General features: G+C 45.4%; 1 protein-coding gene across 1 annotated transcript in view; it reads left to right on the forward strand.

The window, feature by feature from the left end:
- ryr2a (ryanodine receptor 2a (cardiac)) overlaps positions 1–20,000 on the forward strand; it is a gene marked incomplete at both ends in the record, with an annotated part of 432,832 nt that overhangs the window by 78,635 nt on the left and 334,197 nt on the right. Inside the window, 2 exon segments of the mRNA XM_084331016.1 lie at positions 17,471–17,663; positions 18,586–18,802. Coding sequence (XP_084187142.1) covers positions 17,471–17,663; positions 18,586–18,802 — 410 coding nt within the window.

Below are 20,000 nucleotides of genomic sequence, written 5' to 3' on the forward strand. Positions count from 1 at the left end.
GTAACAGATTACTTTCTTCTGGGAAAAACCCCATTACGTCATTTAAACATGTATGCCTGTCTGCTCTGCTTCCTCACTGCAAGGGTTAACTCTGCACGTACATGGGCCTCTCTCGTTCTGACAGTAAGAGAAGAAGACGAGGCAGACTGCCGTAATATACAGTACATAGCCTAACACATACATATACAGATATATACAGATATACATACATATACATGTACAATACAGTACTCATATACTGTAAACACTGATTGATCACACATCATATATGTATTTTGTAGTTTAAGGCCAGTTCTCTCTTCTGCTCTCATCTCTGTGCTCGTCTCGCTCGGAGCTGTCTCTCAAGGTCACATTCTTAAGGGGCCCCTTTCATTTCTGACTTACTCTAACAGAGACTGCATTCTGTAACATAACATTAACTTTTAACTGTAGTTATAGTTTTAAAAGGTGTATGAAGAATATACAGCTTATATAAGATACAAGTGTATACAAGTTATACAAGTGTGCACCCGTCATAGAGAGCTGTCTCCTCTGCCACGGATCTTCACATATAGACACATACAGTAACATATGCCTAGATCTAAAACAGATATATACCATAAACATATGCTTAAACCTTTTACATCCCACAATTGACAGAGAGAACAGGATGTCATTATTAACTAGTGTCACTCCGTCATATCTCTGTGTGTGTGTGCGTGTGTGTGTGTCTCTCTCTCACACTATGTCTCTTTCTTTGTGTGTGTGTGCGTGTGTGTGTGTCTCTCTCTCACACTATGTCTCTTTCTTTGCTGAGGCCCACATTCCCCAGGTTGCCTCCCGTTTCACAGACACCCTGCAGATATTAAAGGCTCATTTCCATTTTTTATAAGTAGAGCCAGCATAAAGCTATCCTCCAGAGTTCAGTTTAAAGATTATACTGGTCACATAGGAACGACTCAGGATGTCATTGTCCAAGAGTGTCACTTGTTCTGTGACACTTTACACCCCCTCTGTCATCCTGGTCGGTCATTTTCCATTGTCTTAATAGCGTCTGTACTGGGGGACGAGATGGCGATTGTGGGGTCACGTGGCTGTGACTCTCCACACCCCCTCTGCCATCTTGGTACCTTGTTACCCTGGTAGCCGGCGGGAAGACTTGCATCTGTTGTTCCCTGGCTGGACGGCTCGACAGGATAGGGGTCACGTTGTTGCTTGGTATCCGGCGGGAAGACTTGCATCTGTTGTTCCCGGCCGATGCACCCAGGTTGTTGTCGTCTTCGTCATCTTGGTCATCTTGGTCATCTTGGTCACCTTGGTCATCTTGGTCACCTTGGTCATCTTGGTCATCTTGGTCACCTTGGTCATCTTGGTCACCTTGGTCATCTTGGGGTCGTCCCCTCTGACCTCTTGGATCTCTCCCATAGTTTGAGGTAGGTTGATTTGTCGCTTCTCGGGCGACCCCCACGGATCCCCGAGAATTGTAGCAGCAGTCCTCTATTGAGGTGTGGTTGGCCTGGTCTTGTGACCCTGTCCGTAGGCCTCGCAGGACATCACAGATACAGTCCACAGAGGACTAATTTCTTTTCTCTCCTTCAGGTCCATTCAGGGCTCTCGTCGCCCTGTAGCCTGGGTCCAGGCCGATGTCTCTCTGTCCGGTCTAGGAGGTCTAGGAGGTCTGGGAGGTCTGGGAGGTCTGGGAGGTCTGGGAGGTCTGGGAGGTCTAGATGAGGACCTTGAGGATGCTCTGGAGCTTGACCTAGCCCGGTCTTCCTCCATTTCCGATTTCTGACCTGAGTCCGTATATTCCTTCTTGCCATTCGCTGCGTCGTCCGCTGACTCCGGGGGACAGCCCCCCCCCCCCGTCTAAGAGTGTGGCACTGGTTCAGGTTTTGTCCCTTTACCAGCGCACCTTTACCAGCGCACATTGTTCACAGGCCTTTCGGACTGTTATCGCTCTTTGTTTGGCTTTAGGTATGAGAATGTTGTTAGTTCTCAGGTATACCAACATCCTCTTACTTCCGGCATGTCCAAGGTTATCATATACCTGTCTGATCATGTGAGTAGCCTCGTCCTTTTAGCAATGGCTATTTCAGCCTGCTCGCAATGGCTATTTCAGCCTGCTATTCGCAATGGCTATTTCAGCCTGCTATTCGCAATGGCTATTTCAGCCTGCTATTCGCAATGGCTATTTCAGCCTGCTATTCGCAATGGCTATTACAGCCTGCTATTCGCAATGGCTATTTCAGCCTGCTATTCGCAATGGCTATTTCAGCCTGCTATTCACAAAGTAGAGTTTTTTCTACTTAAGTTCTGACTTTAAGTAAGCATTTAGTTACTTTAGTCTTGAGTAAACCTTTTTACCGTATTTCACAAAAATATACTTTAATTGTGATTGTTTCTTTAAGTAGAACCTTCTACGTTTTTGACTGTAAGAAAACATTACGTAACTTTTTAGTCATGAGTAACCGCTACTTCAAGTCGTTACTTATCAACCCTCTCTTGTTCCTGATAGATTTTTTACCAATATACTTTTGGCTGTCTGCTGCGCTCTGCAGACCATCTACGTCACCAGTGTTCCAGATCTCGAACATTAGGAAGAGTCTTGGTTGGAGAGGTTCTGCCGATAAGACCAATCTTGAGTAAGGTTGACTCAAATCTGTAACTAATTCTACTCCAGAGACACCTGACAGCAGTTATTTCAGTTAATATTCTTTCGGCTGTTGATACCTATTTGATTAGTATACAGCCCAACTCACTTGAACTCATGTTCTAAGCCCCGGAACCTCCAATCCGTTTTGACAGACCTATAAACCAGTGACTTGGCCGCCCAAGCACCACAGCGTCCTGTATGCTGAGGCTTCCAAGTCACCACGAATCTGATAGGCCCGTCGGATACAGAGACCCTGATGCTCGCTCTGTCCCCCCGCGTCAAGGTGCTAAGCTTGATGAGAGTTTGCAGAGTCTCAATTTGTTACCCATAGGCGCTGGTGAGTGTACATCTCATGCAGCTGATATGGTTGGTAGGGTGCTAACCTACCAAATGGTTGCTGTCAGGAAATCCCTTCTGAATGAAATAGATTACAAATTCACTTTACTTTACTCTGGGTTTAGAGCAAGGACGGACATCTTTACATATTATACTTAAAATATATACAAAATGCATGTAGTATTCTATGTCATGTTTCTTCCTAAATGACAATAACACTACATATTCTTCCTCTTGACAGATGAGCGGTATGTCAAGTGCAGTTTGCACTTGCTTGAGTGTCACGTGTCAGGGCCCCAGAAGGTAATTTCTCCCTTTGTTGCCCTCATCTCTGCTTGCTGCTCTGGGGTTAGTTTCTCCCCCATGTTTCTCCCGTCAAGTGCAGGTTGCACTTGCTTGAGTGTCATGTGTCAGGGCCCCAGAAGGTAATTTCTCCCTTTGTTGCCCCTATCTCTGCTTGCTGCTCGGGGGTTAGTGCGGCCTACTCGTCTGGAGGTAGGTATAGGTAATTCTTCTTCCGGGATTTGAATTCCTCCCTTGTTGCCTTCCTTTCTGCTTGCTGTTCTGGGGTTAATGCGGCCCACTCGTCTGGAGGTAGGTATATGTAATTCTTCTTCCGGGATTTGAATTCCTCCCTTGTTGCCTTCCTTTCTGCTTGCTGTTCTGGGGTTAATGCGGCCCACTCGTCTGGAGGTAGGTATATGTAATTCTTCTTCCGGGATTTGAATTCCTCCCTTGTTGCCTTCCTTTCTGCTTGCTGTTCTGGGGTTAATGCGGCCCACTCGTCTGGAGGTAGGTATATGTAATTCTTCTTCCTTGTTCTCTCCTTGGTTGTTTTCGGGGGAGGCTCCTGGGAGGCCCCCCTTTTGTCAGATAGCATTATGACTTGGTCATACAGCCTACACTCGATACGTAGCTGGTCTTGTGACCATGCTGCGCATCGGGCTGCCAGTAGGTTACCCCCTGGGACTCCTCCGAATAGCTTTTCAAGCAGAAAGCATGATCCCTGCATGGGTGTTCCATTCATGACTGATTCGGCTGCAACACTGAGGGACATGCTCCCGTCTCGCACCTGTGGGATCAGTCTTTCCACCATGTTATCCCCTGGATCTTGACCGGGGGTGCTTACTCCTCTTTCCATCCGTTGCGCCATTGAGGCCCTTTCGGGGATCTCCAGTCTTTTGAGATGTCTCAAGATGCGAACTAGCTTCTCTTGTGCTAGCTTTGGTTGTGCCAGCTCCTCCTGAGCTAGCATTGGTCGCTAGCTCTGGCTACTTCGCCTGCTGTTAGCTCCTGGCTTTGTTAGCCTGTGGTGAGCTAGTTGGCTCTCGTCTGGCTAGGGCCAGCTCATGGGTGTTAGTACTGGTTTGTTAGCCGATGGTGAGCTAGTTAGCTTCCGTCTGGCCAGCTCATGGGTCTTCCGTCTGGCTAGGGCCAGCTCATGGGTCTTCCGTCTGGCTAGGGCCAGCTCATGGGTGTTAGCACTGGCTTGTTAGCCGATGTAGTGCTAGTTAGCTTCCGTCTGGCTACGGTCTTTTTGACTGTGCTTCACATCCAGTCTCTCCTTACAAACAGGGTCTCTGGGCTAGGGAACCCTCGCTTTTCTGTGAACTGTCGTTTTGACTTCGCTTCACATCCAGCTCCCCCTCCTTACAAACAGTGTCTTTGGGCTAGGGAGCCCTCGCCTTACTGTGAACGGTCGTTTTGACTTCGCTTCACATCCAGCTCCCCCTCCTTACAAACAGTGTCTTTGGGCTAGGGAGCCCTCGCCTTTCTGTGAACGGTCGTTTTGACTTCGCTTCACATCCAGCTCCCCCTCCTTACAAACAGTGTCTTTGGGCTAGGGAGCCCTCGCCTTTCTGTGAACGGTCGTTTTGACTTCGCTTCACATCCAGCTCCCCTCCTTACAAACAGTGTCTTTGGGCTAGGAAGCCCTCGCCTTTCTGTGAACGGTCGTTTTGACTTCGCTTCACATCCAGCTCCCCCTCCTTACAAACAGTGTCTTTGGGCTAGGGAGCCCTCGCCTTTCTGTGAACGGTCGTTTTGACTTCGCTTCACATCCAGCTCCCCCTCCTTACAAACAGTGTCTTTGGGCTAGGGAGCCCTCGCCTTTCTGTGAACGGTCGTTTTGACTTCGCTTCACATCCAGCTCCCCCTCCTTACAAACAGTGTCTTTGGGCTAGGGAGCCCTCGCCTTTCTGTGAACGGTCGTTTTGACTTCGCTTCACATCCAGCTCCCCTCCTTACAAACAGTGTCTTTGGGCTAGGGAGCCCTCGCCTTTCTGTGAACGGTCGTTTTGACTTCGCTTCACATCCAGCTCCCCCTCCTTACAAACAGTGTCTTTGGGCTAGGGAGCCCTCGCCTTGGGTAGGGCCAGTTCGCTTCCTGTGGGCAAAGCACGAAATTATGCTGCACTTGTAACTCCCCCCAGAGCTCTATAAACATTATGTTACCCTTTAGTTGTGAGTAAACGTTGCTTTAATCACCAAGATAGAGCTTTCTATTCATTTGTGATATCCCCGAGTAGAGCCTTCCACTCGAGTCGCCAGTAGAGCTTTCTACTTTAATTTTAGCCAAATCTGTGATTTAATTTTACTCCAGAGGCTTTTGACAGTAGTCCTGTCTTCTTCGGCCGTTTAGCACCTATTTTGGTTAGTATAAATGCCCATCGCCAGGGACGCCATGTTGAGTACCGGTCGTAAACCGAGGTCAGATTGATTATCCCATAACTCATTGGTCCGAATCCCAGCTTCAAGCAGCGTCCTGCGAAGTTTGGGACGTCTAGGACTCAATTGTGTCTATAAACTTCAGGGCTTAAACTCAGCCGACCTCGGCTCACACACAGACACCCCCCCGTCCCCTCCAGTCATACAGTTGATGGATTGGAGTTGCGGGGTGTATTTACTTTATTCTATTTTAATCTATTCGGTTGGCCGTAGAGTTTACTTTTATTTATTTTGCTTTAATCTACTAGGTTGGCCGTATTACCACTGTATGGCTTTACTTGATAATCCCATTATACAGAATGCACCTTTAGTCCTTAATGCATAATCATATGTCTCCTTTTACTTTATTTGATAATGCCACACTTCTAAAGTTTTTATCATTAATCAAAAATTGCATGGGGTGAAGTTACAATGCAAAACACATTTCATGCTTACCCGGTCGTCTGGTCCGAAGAAAGGATACAAATCATATGTATAAAGAGGTAATTTTAATTAGAAAAAGCTAGTTACAAGAAGATACTGAAGTGGAAAAGTGTCCATTTCAGTTAAAATATGCACAGAACAAAACATCTCATCTCTGCACGGCTTGTGCCCCGTGTCTGGCAGCAGGATCTCCATTCAGTTTAAAATAAGCAGAAAACAGAACATCTCATCTCTGCATGGTTCGTGCCCCGTGTCTGGCAGCAGGATCTCCATTTCTCTAAAAAGTCTGATCTGGCACGGCTTGTGCCTCTTCCTATCTCTCCAGCTCAGTGTAAAAATCTCTTCCTTTCTCTCGCCAGTTGGCCCTTATAAAGCCCCCAGATCTCTTCTGCTTATTGGTCCAAATACAGCGCTGTCACCGTGATGTCATTTCACCAGCCAGTCAATGCACGGCTCGTGGGGACTGGCTCTCCTCCCATTTTTGTCATTACCTCTACTGGGAAAACCCCATTTACCTCAGAACATGAATGCCTCTTTGTTGGAGAAGTAACAGATTACTTTCTTCTGGGAAAAACCCCATTACGTCATTTAAACATGTATGCCTGTCTGCTCTGCTTCCTCACTGCAAGGGTTAACTCTGCACGTACATGGGCCTCTCTCGTTCTGACAGTAAGAGAAGAAGACGAGGCAGACTGCCGTAATATACAGTACATAGCCTAACACATACATATACAGATATATACAGATATACATACATATACATGTACAATACAGTACTCATATACTGTAAACACTGATTGATCACACATCATATATGTATTTTGTAGTTTAAGGCCAGTTCTCTCTTCTGCTCTCATCTCTGTGCTCGTCTCGCTCGGAGCTGTCTCTCAAGGTCACATTCTTAAGGGGCCCCTTTCATTTCTGACTTACTCTAACAGAGACTGCATTCTGTAACATAACATTAACTTTTAACTGTAGTTATAGTTTTAAAAGGTGTATGAAGAATATACAGCTTATATAAGATACAAGTGTATACAAGTTATACAAGTGTGCACCCGTCATAGAGAGCTGTCTCCTCTGCCACGGATCTTCACATATAGACACATACAGTAACATATGCCTAGATCTAAAACAGATATATACCATAAACATATGCTTAAACCTTTTACATCCCACAATTGACAGAGAGAACAGGATGTCATTATTAACTAGTGTCACTCCGTCATATCTCTGTGTGTGTGTGCGTGTGTGTGTGTCTCTCTCTCACACTATGTCTCTTTCTTTGTGTGTGTGTGCGTGTGTGTGTGTCTCTCTCTCACACTATGTCTCTTTCTTTGCTGAGGCCCACATTCCCCAGGTTGCCTCCCGTTTCACAGACACCCTGCAGATATTAAAGGCTCATTTCCATTTTTTATAAGTAGAGCCAGCATAAAGCTATCCTCCAGAGTTCAGTTTAAAGATTATACTGGTCACATAGGAACGACTCAGGATGTCATTGTCCAAGAGTGTCACTTGTTCTGTGACACTTTACACCCCCTCTGTCATCCTGGTCGGTCATTTTCCATTGTCTTAATAGCGTCTGTACTGGGGGACGAGATGGCGATTGTGGGGTCACGTGGCTGTGACTCTCCACACCCCCTCTGCCATCTTGGTACCTTGTTACCCTGGTAGCCGGCGGGAAGACTTGCATCTGTTGTTCCCTGGCTGGACGGCTCGACAGGATAGGGGTCACGTTGTTGCTTGGTATCCGGCGGGAAGACTTGCATCTGTTGTTCCCGGCCGATGCACCCAGGTTGTTGTCGTCTTCGTCATCTTGGTCATCTTGGTCATCTTGGTCACCTTGGTCATCTTGGTCACCTTGGTCATCTTGGTCATCTTGGTCACCTTGGTCATCTTGGTCACCTTGGTCATCTTGGGGTCGTCCCCTCTGACCTCTTGGATCTCTCCCATAGTTTGAGGTAGGTTGATTTGTCGCTTCTCGGGCGACCCCCACGGATCCCCGAGAATTGTAGCAGCAGTCCTCTATTGAGGTGTGGTTGGCCTGGTCTTGTGACCCTGTCCGTAGGCCTCGCAGGACATCACAGATACAGTCCACAGAGGACTAATTTCTTTTCTCTCCTTCAGGTCCATTCAGGGCTCTCGTCGCCCTGTAGCCTGGGTCCAGGCCGATGTCTCTCTGTCCGGTCTAGGAGGTCTAGGAGGTCTGGGAGGTCTGGGAGGTCTGGGAGGTCTGGGAGGTCTGGGAGGTCTAGATGAGGACCTTGAGGATGCTCTGGAGCTTGACCTAGCCCGGTCTTCCTCCATTTCCGATTTCTGACCTGAGTCCGTATATTCCTTCTTGCCATTCGCTGCGTCGTCCGCTGACTCCGGGGGACAGCCCCCCCCCCCCGTCTAAGAGTGTGGCACTGGTTCAGGTTTTGTCCCTTTACCAGCGCACCTTTACCAGCGCACATTGTTCACAGGCCTTTCGGACTGTTATCGCTCTTTGTTTGGCTTTAGGTATGAGAATGTTGTTAGTTCTCAGGTATACCAACATCCTCTTACTTCCGGCATGTCCAAGGTTATCATATACCTGTCTGATCATGTGAGTAGCCTCGTCCTTTTAGCAATGGCTATTTCAGCCTGCTCGCAATGGCTATTTCAGCCTGCTATTCGCAATGGCTATTTCAGCCTGCTATTCGCAATGGCTATTTCAGCCTGCTATTCGCAATGGCTATTTCAGCCTGCTATTCGCAATGGCTATTACAGCCTGCTATTCGCAATGGCTATTTCAGCCTGCTATTCGCAATGGCTATTTCAGCCTGCTATTCACAAAGTAGAGTTTTTTCTACTTAAGTTCTGACTTTAAGTAAGCATTTAGTTACTTTAGTCTTGAGTAAACCTTTTTACCGTATTTCACAAAAATATACTTTAATTGTGATTGTTTCTTTAAGTAGAACCTTCTACGTTTTTGACTGTAAGAAAACATTACGTAACTTTTTAGTCATGAGTAACCGCTACTTCAAGTCGTTACTTATCAACCCTCTCTTGTTCCTGATAGATTTTTTACCAATATACTTTTGGCTGTCTGCTGCGCTCTGCAGACCATCTACGTCACCAGTGTTCCAGATCTCGAACATTAGGAAGAGTCTTGGTTGGAGAGGTTCTGCCGATAAGACCAATCTTGAGTAAGGTTGACTCAAATCTGTAACTAATTCTACTCCAGAGACACCTGACAGCAGTTATTTCAGTTAATATTCTTTCGGCTGTTGATACCTATTTGATTAGTATACAGCCCAACTCACTTGAACTCATGTTCTAAGCCCCGGAACCTCCAATCCGTTTTGACAGACCTATAAACCAGTGACTTGGCCGCCCAAGCACCACAGCGTCCTGTATGCTGAGGCTTCCAAGTCACCACGAATCTGATAGGCCCGTCGGATACAGAGACCCTGATGCTCGCTCTGTCCCCCCGCGTCAAGGTGCTAAGCTTGATGAGAGTTTGCAGAGTCTCAATTTGTTACCCATAGGCGCTGGTGAGTGTACATCTCATGCAGCTGATATGGTTGGTAGGGTGCTAACCTACCAAATGGTTGCTGTCAGGAAATCCCTTCTGAATGAAATAGATTACAAATTCACTTTACTTTACTCTGGGTTTAGAGCAAGGACGGACATCTTTACATATTATACTTAAAATATATACAAAATGCATGTAGTATTCTATGTCATGTTTCTTCCTAAATGACAATAACACTACATATTCTTCCTCTTGACAGATGAGCGGTATGTCAAGTGCAGTTTGCACTTGCTTGAGTGTCACGTGTCAGGGCCCCAGAAGGTAATTTCTCCCTTTGTTGCCCTCATCTCTGCTTGCTGCTCTGGGGTTAGTTTCTCCCCCATGTTTCTCCCGTCAAGTGCAGGTTGCACTTGCTTGAGTGTCATGTGTCAGGGCCCCAGAAGGTAATTTCTCCCTTTGTTGCCCCTATCTCTGCTTGCTGCTCGGGGGTTAGTGCGGCCTACTCGTCTGGAGGTAGGTATAGGTAATTCTTCTTCCGGGATTTGAATTCCTCCCTTGTTGCCTTCCTTTCTGCTTGCTGTTCTGGGGTTAATGCGGCCCACTCGTCTGGAGGTAGGTATATGTAATTCTTCTTCCGGGATTTGAATTCCTCCCTTGTTGCCTTCCTTTCTGCTTGCTGTTCTGGGGTTAATGCGGCCCACTCGTCTGGAGGTAGGTATATGTAATTCTTCTTCCGGGATTTGAATTCCTCCCTTGTTGCCTTCCTTTCTGCTTGCTGTTCTGGGGTTAATGCGGCCCACTCGTCTGGAGGTAGGTATATGTAATTCTTCTTCCTTGTTCTCTCCTTGGTTGTTTTCGGGGGAGGCTCCTGGGAGGCCCCCCTTTTGTCAGATAGCATTATGACTTGGTCATACAGCCTACACTCGATACGTAGCTGGTCTTGTGACCATGCTGCGCATCGGGCTGCCAGTAGGTTACCCCCTGGGACTCCTCCGAATAGCTTTTCAAGCAGAAAGCATGATCCCTGCATGGGTGTTCCATTCATGACTGATTCGGCTGCAACACTGAGGGACATGCTCCCGTCTCGCACCTGTGGGATCAGTCTTTCCACCATGTTATCCCCTGGATCTTGACCGGGGGTGCTTACTCCTCTTTCCATCCGTTGCGCCATTGAGGCCCTTTCGGGGATCTCCAGTCTTTTGAGATGTCTCAAGATGCGAACTAGCTTCTCTTGTGCTAGCTTTGGTTGTGCCAGCTCCTCCTGAGCTAGCATTGGTCGCTAGCTCTGGCTACTTCGCCTGCTGTTAGCTCCTGGCTTTGTTAGCCTGTGGTGAGCTAGTTGGCTCTCGTCTGGCTAGGGCCAGCTCATGGGTGTTAGTACTGGTTTGTTAGCCGATGGTGAGCTAGTTAGCTTCCGTCTGGCCAGCTCATGGGTCTTCCGTCTGGCTAGGGCCAGCTCATGGGTCTTCCGTCTGGCTAGGGCCAGCTCATGGGTGTTAGCACTGGCTTGTTAGCCGATGTAGTGCTAGTTAGCTTCCGTCTGGCTACGGTCTTTTTGACTGTGCTTCACATCCAGTCTCTCCTTACAAACAGGGTCTCTGGGCTAGGGAACCCTCGCTTTTCTGTGAACTGTCGTTTTGACTTCGCTTCACATCCAGCTCCCCCTCCTTACAAACAGTGTCTTTGGGCTAGGGAGCCCTCGCCTTACTGTGAACGGTCGTTTTGACTTCGCTTCACATCCAGCTCCCCCTCCTTACAAACAGTGTCTTTGGGCTAGGGAGCCCTCGCCTTTCTGTGAACGGTCGTTTTGACTTCGCTTCACATCCAGCTCCCCCTCCTTACAAACAGTGTCTTTGGGCTAGGGAGCCCTCGCCTTTCTGTGAACGGTCGTTTTGACTTCGCTTCACATCCAGCTCCCCTCCTTACAAACAGTGTCTTTGGGCTAGGAAGCCCTCGCCTTTCTGTGAACGGTCGTTTTGACTTCGCTTCACATCCAGCTCCCCCTCCTTACAAACAGTGTCTTTGGGCTAGGGAGCCCTCGCCTTTCTGTGAACGGTCGTTTTGACTTCGCTTCACATCCAGCTCCCCCTCCTTACAAACAGTGTCTTTGGGCTAGGGAGCCCTCGCCTTTCTGTGAACGGTCGTTTTGACTTCGCTTCACATCCAGCTCCCCCTCCTTACAAACAGTGTCTTTGGGCTAGGGAGCCCTCGCCTTTCTGTGAACGGTCGTTTTGACTTCGCTTCACATCCAGCTCCCCTCCTTACAAACAGTGTCTTTGGGCTAGGGAGCCCTCGCCTTTCTGTGAACGGTCGTTTTGACTTCGCTTCACATCCAGCTCCCCCTCCTTACAAACAGTGTCTTTGGGCTAGGGAGCCCTCGCCTTGGGTAGGGCCAGTTCGCTTCCTGTGGGCAAAGCACGAAATTATGCTGCACTTGTAACTCCCCCCAGAGCTCTATAAACATTATGTTACCCTTTAGTTGTGAGTAAACGTTGCTTTAATCACCAAGATAGAGCTTTCTATTCATTTGTGATATCCCCGAGTAGAGCCTTCCACTCGAGTCGCCAGTAGAGCTTTCTACTTTAATTTTAGCCAAATCTGTGATTTAATTTTACTCCAGAGGCTTTTGACAGTAGTCCTGTCTTCTTCGGCCGTTTAGCACCTATTTTGGTTAGTATAAATGCCCATCGCCAGGGACGCCATGTTGAGTACCGGTCGTAAACCGAGGTCAGATTGATTATCCCATAACTCATTGGTCCGAATCCCAGCTTCAAGCAGCGTCCTGCGAAGTTTGGGACGTCTAGGACTCAATTGTGTCTATAAACTTCAGGGCTTAAACTCAGCCGACCTCGGCTCACACACAGACACCCCCCCGTCCCCTCCAGTCATACAGTTGATGGATTGGAGTTGCGGGGTGTATTTACTTTATTCTATTTTAATCTATTCGGTTGGCCGTAGAGTTTACTTTTATTTATTTTGCTTTAATCTACTAGGTTGGCCGTATTACCACTGTATGGCTTTACTTGATAATCCCATTATACAGAATGCACCTTTAGTCCTTAATGCATAATCATATGTCTCCTTTTACTTTATTTGATAATGCCACACTTCTAAAGTTTTTATCATTAATCAAAAATTGCATGGGGTGAAGTTACAATGCAAAACACATTTCATGCTTACCCGGTCGTCTGGTCCGAAGAAAGGATACAAATCATATGTATAAAGAGGTAATTTTAATTAGAAAAAGCTAGTTACAAGAAGATACTGAAGTGGAAAAGTGTCCATTTCAGTTAAAATATGCACAGAACAAAACATCTCATCTCTGCACGGCTTGTGCCCCGTGTCTGGCAGCAGGATCTCCATTCAGTTTAAAATAAGCAGAAAACAGAACATCTCATCTCTGCATGGTTCGTGCCCCGTGTCTGGCAGCAGGATCTCCATTTCTCTAAAAAGTCTGATCTGGCACGGCTTGTGCCTCTTCCTATCTCTCCAGCTCAGTGTAAAAATCTCTTCCTTTCTCTCGCCAGTTGGCCCTTATAAAGCCCCCAGATCTCTTCTGCTTATTGGTCCAAATACAGCGCTGTCACCGTGATGTCATTTCACCAGCCAGTCAATGCACGGCTCGTGGGGACTGGCTCTCCTCCCATTTTTGTCATTACCTCTACTGGGAAAACCCCATTTACCTCAGAACATGAATGCCTCTTTGTTGGAGAAGTAACAGATTACTTTCTTCTGGGAAAAACCCCATTACGTCATTTAAACATGTATGCCTGTCTGCTCTGCTTCCTCACTGCAAGGGTTAACTCTGCACGTACATGGGCCTCTCTCGTTCTGACAGTAAGAGAAGAAGACGAGGCAGACTGCCGTAATATACAGTACATAGCCTAACACATACATATACAGATATATACAGATATACATACATATACATGTACAATACAGTACTCATATACTGTAAACACTGATTGATCACACATCATATATGTATTTTGTAGTTTAAGGCCAGTTCTCTCTTCTGCTCTCATCTCTGTGCTCGTCTCGCTCGGAGCTGTCTCTCAAGGTCACATTCTTAAGGGGCCCCTTTCATTTCTGACTTACTCTAACAGAGACTGCATTCTGTAACATAACATTAACTTTTAACTGTAGTTATAGTTTTAAAAGGTGTATGAAGAATATACAGCTTATATAAGATACAAGTGTATACAAGTTATACAAGTGTGCACCCGTCATAGAGAGCTGTCTCCTCTGCCACGGATCTTCACATATAGACACATACAGTAACATATGCCTAGATCTAAAACAGATATATACCATAAACATATGCTTAAACCTTTTACATCCCACAATTGACAGAGAGAACAGGATGTCATTATTAACTAGTGTCACTCCGTCATATCTCTGTGTGTGTGTGCGTGTGTGTGTGTCTCTCTCTCACACTATGTCTCTTTCTTTGTGTGTGTGTGCGTGTGTGTGTGTCTCTCTCTCACACTATGTCTCTTTCTTTGCTGAGGCCCACATTCCCCAGGTTGCCTCCCGTTTCACAGACACCCTGCAGATATTAAAGGCTCATTTCCATTTTTTATAAGTAGAGCCAGCATAAAGCTATCCTCCAGAGTTCAGTTTAAAGATTATACTGGTCACATAGGAACGACTCAGGATGTCATTGTCCAAGAGTGTCACTTGTTCTGTGACACTTTACAATTGGTCAAAACGAAATACACACCAAGTGGAAAACATTAGAATTAGTCATTCTAAGACAACCAAAACCCTCTAGATTGTCCAATAACTGATGGAAAGCATCCAATCCCTGAAAGCAAAAGAAAAGTCGACAGCATCTTAAATTAAGTTTCAAGTTCAAGTTTGTTTATTAATTATCACAATAAAATACACATAATTTACGGTGAAATATGTGATCATACATTAAAGTTGGCTATACTTTAATATAATTCTAGCAGTTGGCACTTTTCCTGACACCAATTTACAAAGATTTAGATAAATATGACCCAAATAATTATCGTGGGATCTGTGTAAATAGTAACCTGGTTTTATCAATGACCAAAATGTTTTGAATAAATGTCAAATTGGATTATTATTGCACAATAATTGCATTACAGGCCACATCTATACTTTCCACACCCCTAATTGAGCAATCATTTGATAAATTAGAAGTAAATCTCTGAGAAGTGGGGTAACATGGGCTGACTTTGGTAGGTTGGAGATCACACACCTTGGTGGCGCAAGCAGGTAAACCAGCTACTAGCTACAGGCAGCAGAGCATTGCAGTAGTCGAGGTGCTCTGATATCCTGTCTCTTAGAAGGTTCCTAGAACACAAGTATTTATTTGATGTCTAGCTCAAGGCAAATCTTCAGCAGGACACAGCAGGCCATTAAAAGTGGACAGCTCCTCTCGTCCTACACACACACACACACACAGAGGGAGAGAGAGGGGGAGAGATAGAGAGAGATAGGCCACATAGAGAGGGACACACACAGACACACTCAGTTCTCCACATGCAAGAACACTAGTGTGACAGAGAGGGGAGAGAGACACAAGGAAGAGGGGGGGAGATAGAGAGCTAATGCATTGCATAGAGAGGGAGAAGGGGAGAGAGAGAACTTCAGTTTTACTGTACAAAAGTACATTCGTCAGTAAAAGGTTGTTTAACACATTGTCTGCCACGCAGTTTGCCCATCTTATACCACTCTCTGCCAGTGCTGTAAGCCTATGGAGTCGCTCACCTTCTTTGCAGGGCTATAACTTTTTAAATATTATAGCTATATCGACATTACTATGGCCCATTCAACATCGGGTATCTATCGTTCCGGATGTGGGAACGTTATATTTTTTCATTCATACATTGTCGTGTTAGTACCATCGTGAATATAAGTATGTTTTTAGAGTGTAGAGCAGTAATTCCTAGAACGCGAGTTATAGGCCCCGGCGCATATTATACATAATCGATTGGCGTTTTGTTCCTATACACGCTATATTAAAAAATTCAAATGCATATGATCGGTATACATTATGCTCCATCATGCGTGAAGGAAAGGGGGGGGTCGTTTATGATTCCTTGATTGTCAGTAACGGCTTTCTTTAGTACGACATCATACGTTGATCAGATGGATTGCAATGAAATAAATGGACAATCAAGCTGGAATTAACGTTAGATTCATCTTACCTGTGGCCGATGAGTCTGGAGAAAAAATATTCCAATTATTTGATTTCGATCTGCTAGATCCATTTTCCGTTTGTACGACTCAATAAACGGCGAAAGCATATTGATTCTTGCGTCTCGAAAGCGATCCAATGCACTCAAGTGTTTGTCTGGATCCACGTAACAAGATAGCTCTGCCCGGAAATTTTTTCCCGATGCACAGAACGCAACATCCGGTTGAGAGTGGAGTGCAACTCGCCCGAAATACACCAGGCGGCGGTATTGAGGCGTTGCAATATCAGACAGAGTCCAGAGGCTCCCACAGCCTTGCTGGATGAATTATGAATGCCAATAGCGAATAATAAGTTAACTCGTTTATGGCGCAGAATGTGTTGAGGAGATTAACTCCATTCAGTTGGATTTGTGACAGTGTTTTGATTCCACATAGTAGAAGGGGATGTTTTTGTGTGCCTTTATTTTTCCTCACGTGAGGTGTGATTTGCTTTAGTATGAGGGATCCAGGGAATGATCTTTGAGTAATGGAACATAAATGAACCTTTATAAGGACACTACATTGTGTGAGTACTCATATTACTGATTATTACATGGCGTTTTCACATTCGCCGAAATGCTTGCTTGTGATTGGTCAATAGCCCCCCGACTGCGGTCATTATTTTTCAATAATGACCGCAGATTTTTCAATAATGACCGCAGAGCGCAGCTGTTCGCAATCAAGCCCACTGACACACACTGTTTCAGTGCAATTAGACACTGCTGGTGTTCTGCGGCGATGACAGGGGGCGGAGCGACGAGCGGAGCCAGAACACAGCCAGATTGAACCAGTGTTGCGAGTCAATGTAAAATGAATTAGGTATATTGTTAGTAAGTTAGCCATGTAATAAGCGGGATAATGTCCCACATCAGTGCAGCAAATCAGAGAACACCTGCCGGCTGCCGCGGCTGCACTGACAGCGGAGCCAGCCCAGAACAGAGGCTGCCCGCGATAATAATAATCACTTTATTTGGGCTGACAGAGCCACAGAACAACTGCGATTTGTCAAATGAATTAGGTATATTGTTAGTAAGTTAGCCATGTAATAAGCGGGATAATGTATAGCCTACTCGGTCATTGTCGCAAAATAATTGACCTTCACTACGTTTAAAACACCTCGGCGAGGCGCCTCGGTATTCTAAACTCCGTGTCGGTCAATTATTTTGCGACAATGACCTCGTAGCTATACATTATCCCTTACGTAATGTTTCATTTAGCAGGTCAATATGGCCATCTGTTTTTGCCTATTGGTCTTTGTCATTGATTATTTGCAGCACATTTATTTTACGCTAAATGCAGTACGTTCTGGACAATATTTGTCATTTTGTTTATTTATTTTATTTAATAAACATACATTTGCATAAAGCAAGCATATCTGTCCACTCCCATGTTGATAAGAGTCTTAAACATGAAAAAAAATATTTAAACGGATACAAATATGCTATTAATCATAATTAACTATGGACAATATATTATTAATTGCAATTAAATATTTGAATCTAATATATATATATAGGTAGGTTGGTTCATCATTTGTCATGATCCCTACGATTGCTTTCACAGAAATTAGATCGATTGACTCTCTTCTTCTTCTCTGACTCCTACTTACCCAAACACCCGCCCCTTACCCTCTCTTTAATTGGTTGCAGGCTGCATTGCACGGACAGTCAGCTCGCCCAATCAGCACCTGTTGAAGGTGGAGGACGTGGTGAGCTGTTGTCTGGATCTGAGCGTGCCCAGTATCTCCTTCAGGATCAACGGCCAGCCGGTTCAGGGCATGTTCGAGAACTTCAACTCAGACGGCCTGTTCTTCCCAGTCGCCAGCTTCTCTGCTGGGGTCAAGTATGTTGTCTTGAGCGGTTTCCCTCCTCATCTTAGATTTGATTTTAATTGATGGAGTATAAAGTAAATTATGAAATACAGATATTAGATTAGATTCACATTTTATTGTCATTATACAGCACAAGTACAGTAGCTACAAGGAGAATAAGTTTGGAATCAAACCAGAGTGCAAATGTAACAGTAAAGTGCGATAGAAATATACAATGTACAGGTGATTAAACTGGATATAAAAGATATAAATGAGTACTACTGAGTAATAGTGCTAATCAGATGTATGTACAGAGTTGTAGTATTCATATGTACAGTGATACAGTTATAAAGACACTATGGTAGTAAGTCATACTGGCCAGCAGTGTAAAGTACGAGAGTAAAGAGTAGGTACGGGATATGAACTATTTTATTGCACTGTAATTCTTTTTTTTTTATATGTCTGCACTTTATGTACTAATTTTATGTCTATTCTATTCTACTATTTTATTGCACTGCACTATTGAACTATTTTACTCTATTTGATCTTATTATTGTCTATGTAAAACTGAATCAAACCATAAACAAGGTGGTCTGTTGGGATGTTAGATCCTAATGTGAAAAACTGTGATTTTATATGTCTGCACTTTATGTGCTCATTTTATGCCTGTCTTTTTTCTGTCGTGAAGCACTTTGAACTGCAGTTTCTGTATGAAAGGTGCTATACAAATAAAAAGTGTACCATTATTATTATTATTATTATTATTATTATTATTATTATTATTATTATTATTATTATTATTATTATTATTATTATTATTATTATTATTATTATTATTATTATTATTATTATTATTATTATTATTATTATTATTATTATTATTATTATTATTATTATTATTATTATTATTATGTACAGATATGACCTGGAAGTATTCCCTTTCTTTCTCTCTAGAGTCCGCTTCCTGTTAGGGGGTCGTCACGGAGAGTTTAAGTTCCTGCCCCCGCCAGGCTACGCCCCGTGCTTCGAGGCTGTGCTTCCCAGAGAGAAGCTGAGAGTGGAACACAGCCAGGAGTACAAACAGGACCAGGCTGGAACCAGAGACCTGCTGGGTCCTACTATCACCCTGTCGCACGCCGAGTTCACCCCTACACCTGTAGACACCAGCCAGGTAGATACTATCACCCTGTCGCACGCCGAGTTCACCCCTACACCTGTAGACACCAGCCAGGTAGATACCATCACCCTGTCGCACGCCGAGTTCACCCCTACACCTGTAGACACCAGCCAGGTAGATACTATCACCCTGTCGCACGCCGAGTTCACCCCTACACCTGTAGACACCAGCCAGGTAGATACTATCACCCTGTCGCACGCCGAGTTCACCCCTACACCTGTAGACACCAGCCAGGTAGATACTATCACCCTATCGCACGCCGAGTTCACCCCTACACCTGTAGACACCAGCCAGGTAGATACTATCACCCTGTCGCACGCCGAGTTCACCCCTACACCTGTAGACACCAGCCAGGTAGATACTATCACCCTATCGCACGCCGAGTTCACCCCTACACCTGTAGACACCAGCCAGGTAGATACTATCACCCTGTCGCACGCCGAGTTCACCCCTACACCTGTAGACACCAGCCAGGTAGATACTATCACCCTATCGCACGCCGAGTTCACCCCTACACCTGTAGACACCAGCCAGGTAGATACTATCACCCTGTCGCACGCCGAGTTCACCCCTACACCTGTAGACACCAGCCAGGTAGATACTATCACCCTATCGCACGCCGAGTTCACCCCTACACCTGTAGACACCAGCCAGGTAGATACTATCACCCTGTCGCACGCCGAGTTCACCCCTACACCTGTAGACACCAGCCAGGTAGATACTATCACCCTGTCGCACGCCGAGTTCACCCCTACACCTGTAGACACCAGCCAGGTAGATACTATCACCCTGTCGCACGCCGAGTTCACCCCTACACCTGTAGACACCAGCCAGGTAGATACTATCACCCTGTCGCACGCCGAGTTCACCCCTACACCTGTAGACACCAGCCAGGTAGATACTATCACCCTGTCGCACGCCGAGTTCACCCCTACACCTGTAGACACCAGCCAGGTAACTATAGGGTTATATAGGGAGATTATAGGATTATATAGGTAGAATATAGGACTATATCGGTTCAAGTCCAAGTTCAAATTGCTTTTATTTGTCACGTATAAAGTACATGTACATTACAGTGAAATGTTTGGTTCATACACATACAGCCTCATTATAGGACTATTCCACAATTATTACATTTGGTAGTACTGTAATAATGGCACACATAAATTCACAACAACATGCGCATTTGTTG

The sequence above is a fragment of the Notolepis coatsorum genome, assembly GCF_963971535.1.
Source record: "Notolepis coatsorum genome assembly, chromosome: 15".
Taxonomy (NCBI): Eukaryota; Metazoa; Chordata; class Actinopteri; order Aulopiformes; family Paralepididae; genus Notolepis; species Notolepis coatsorum.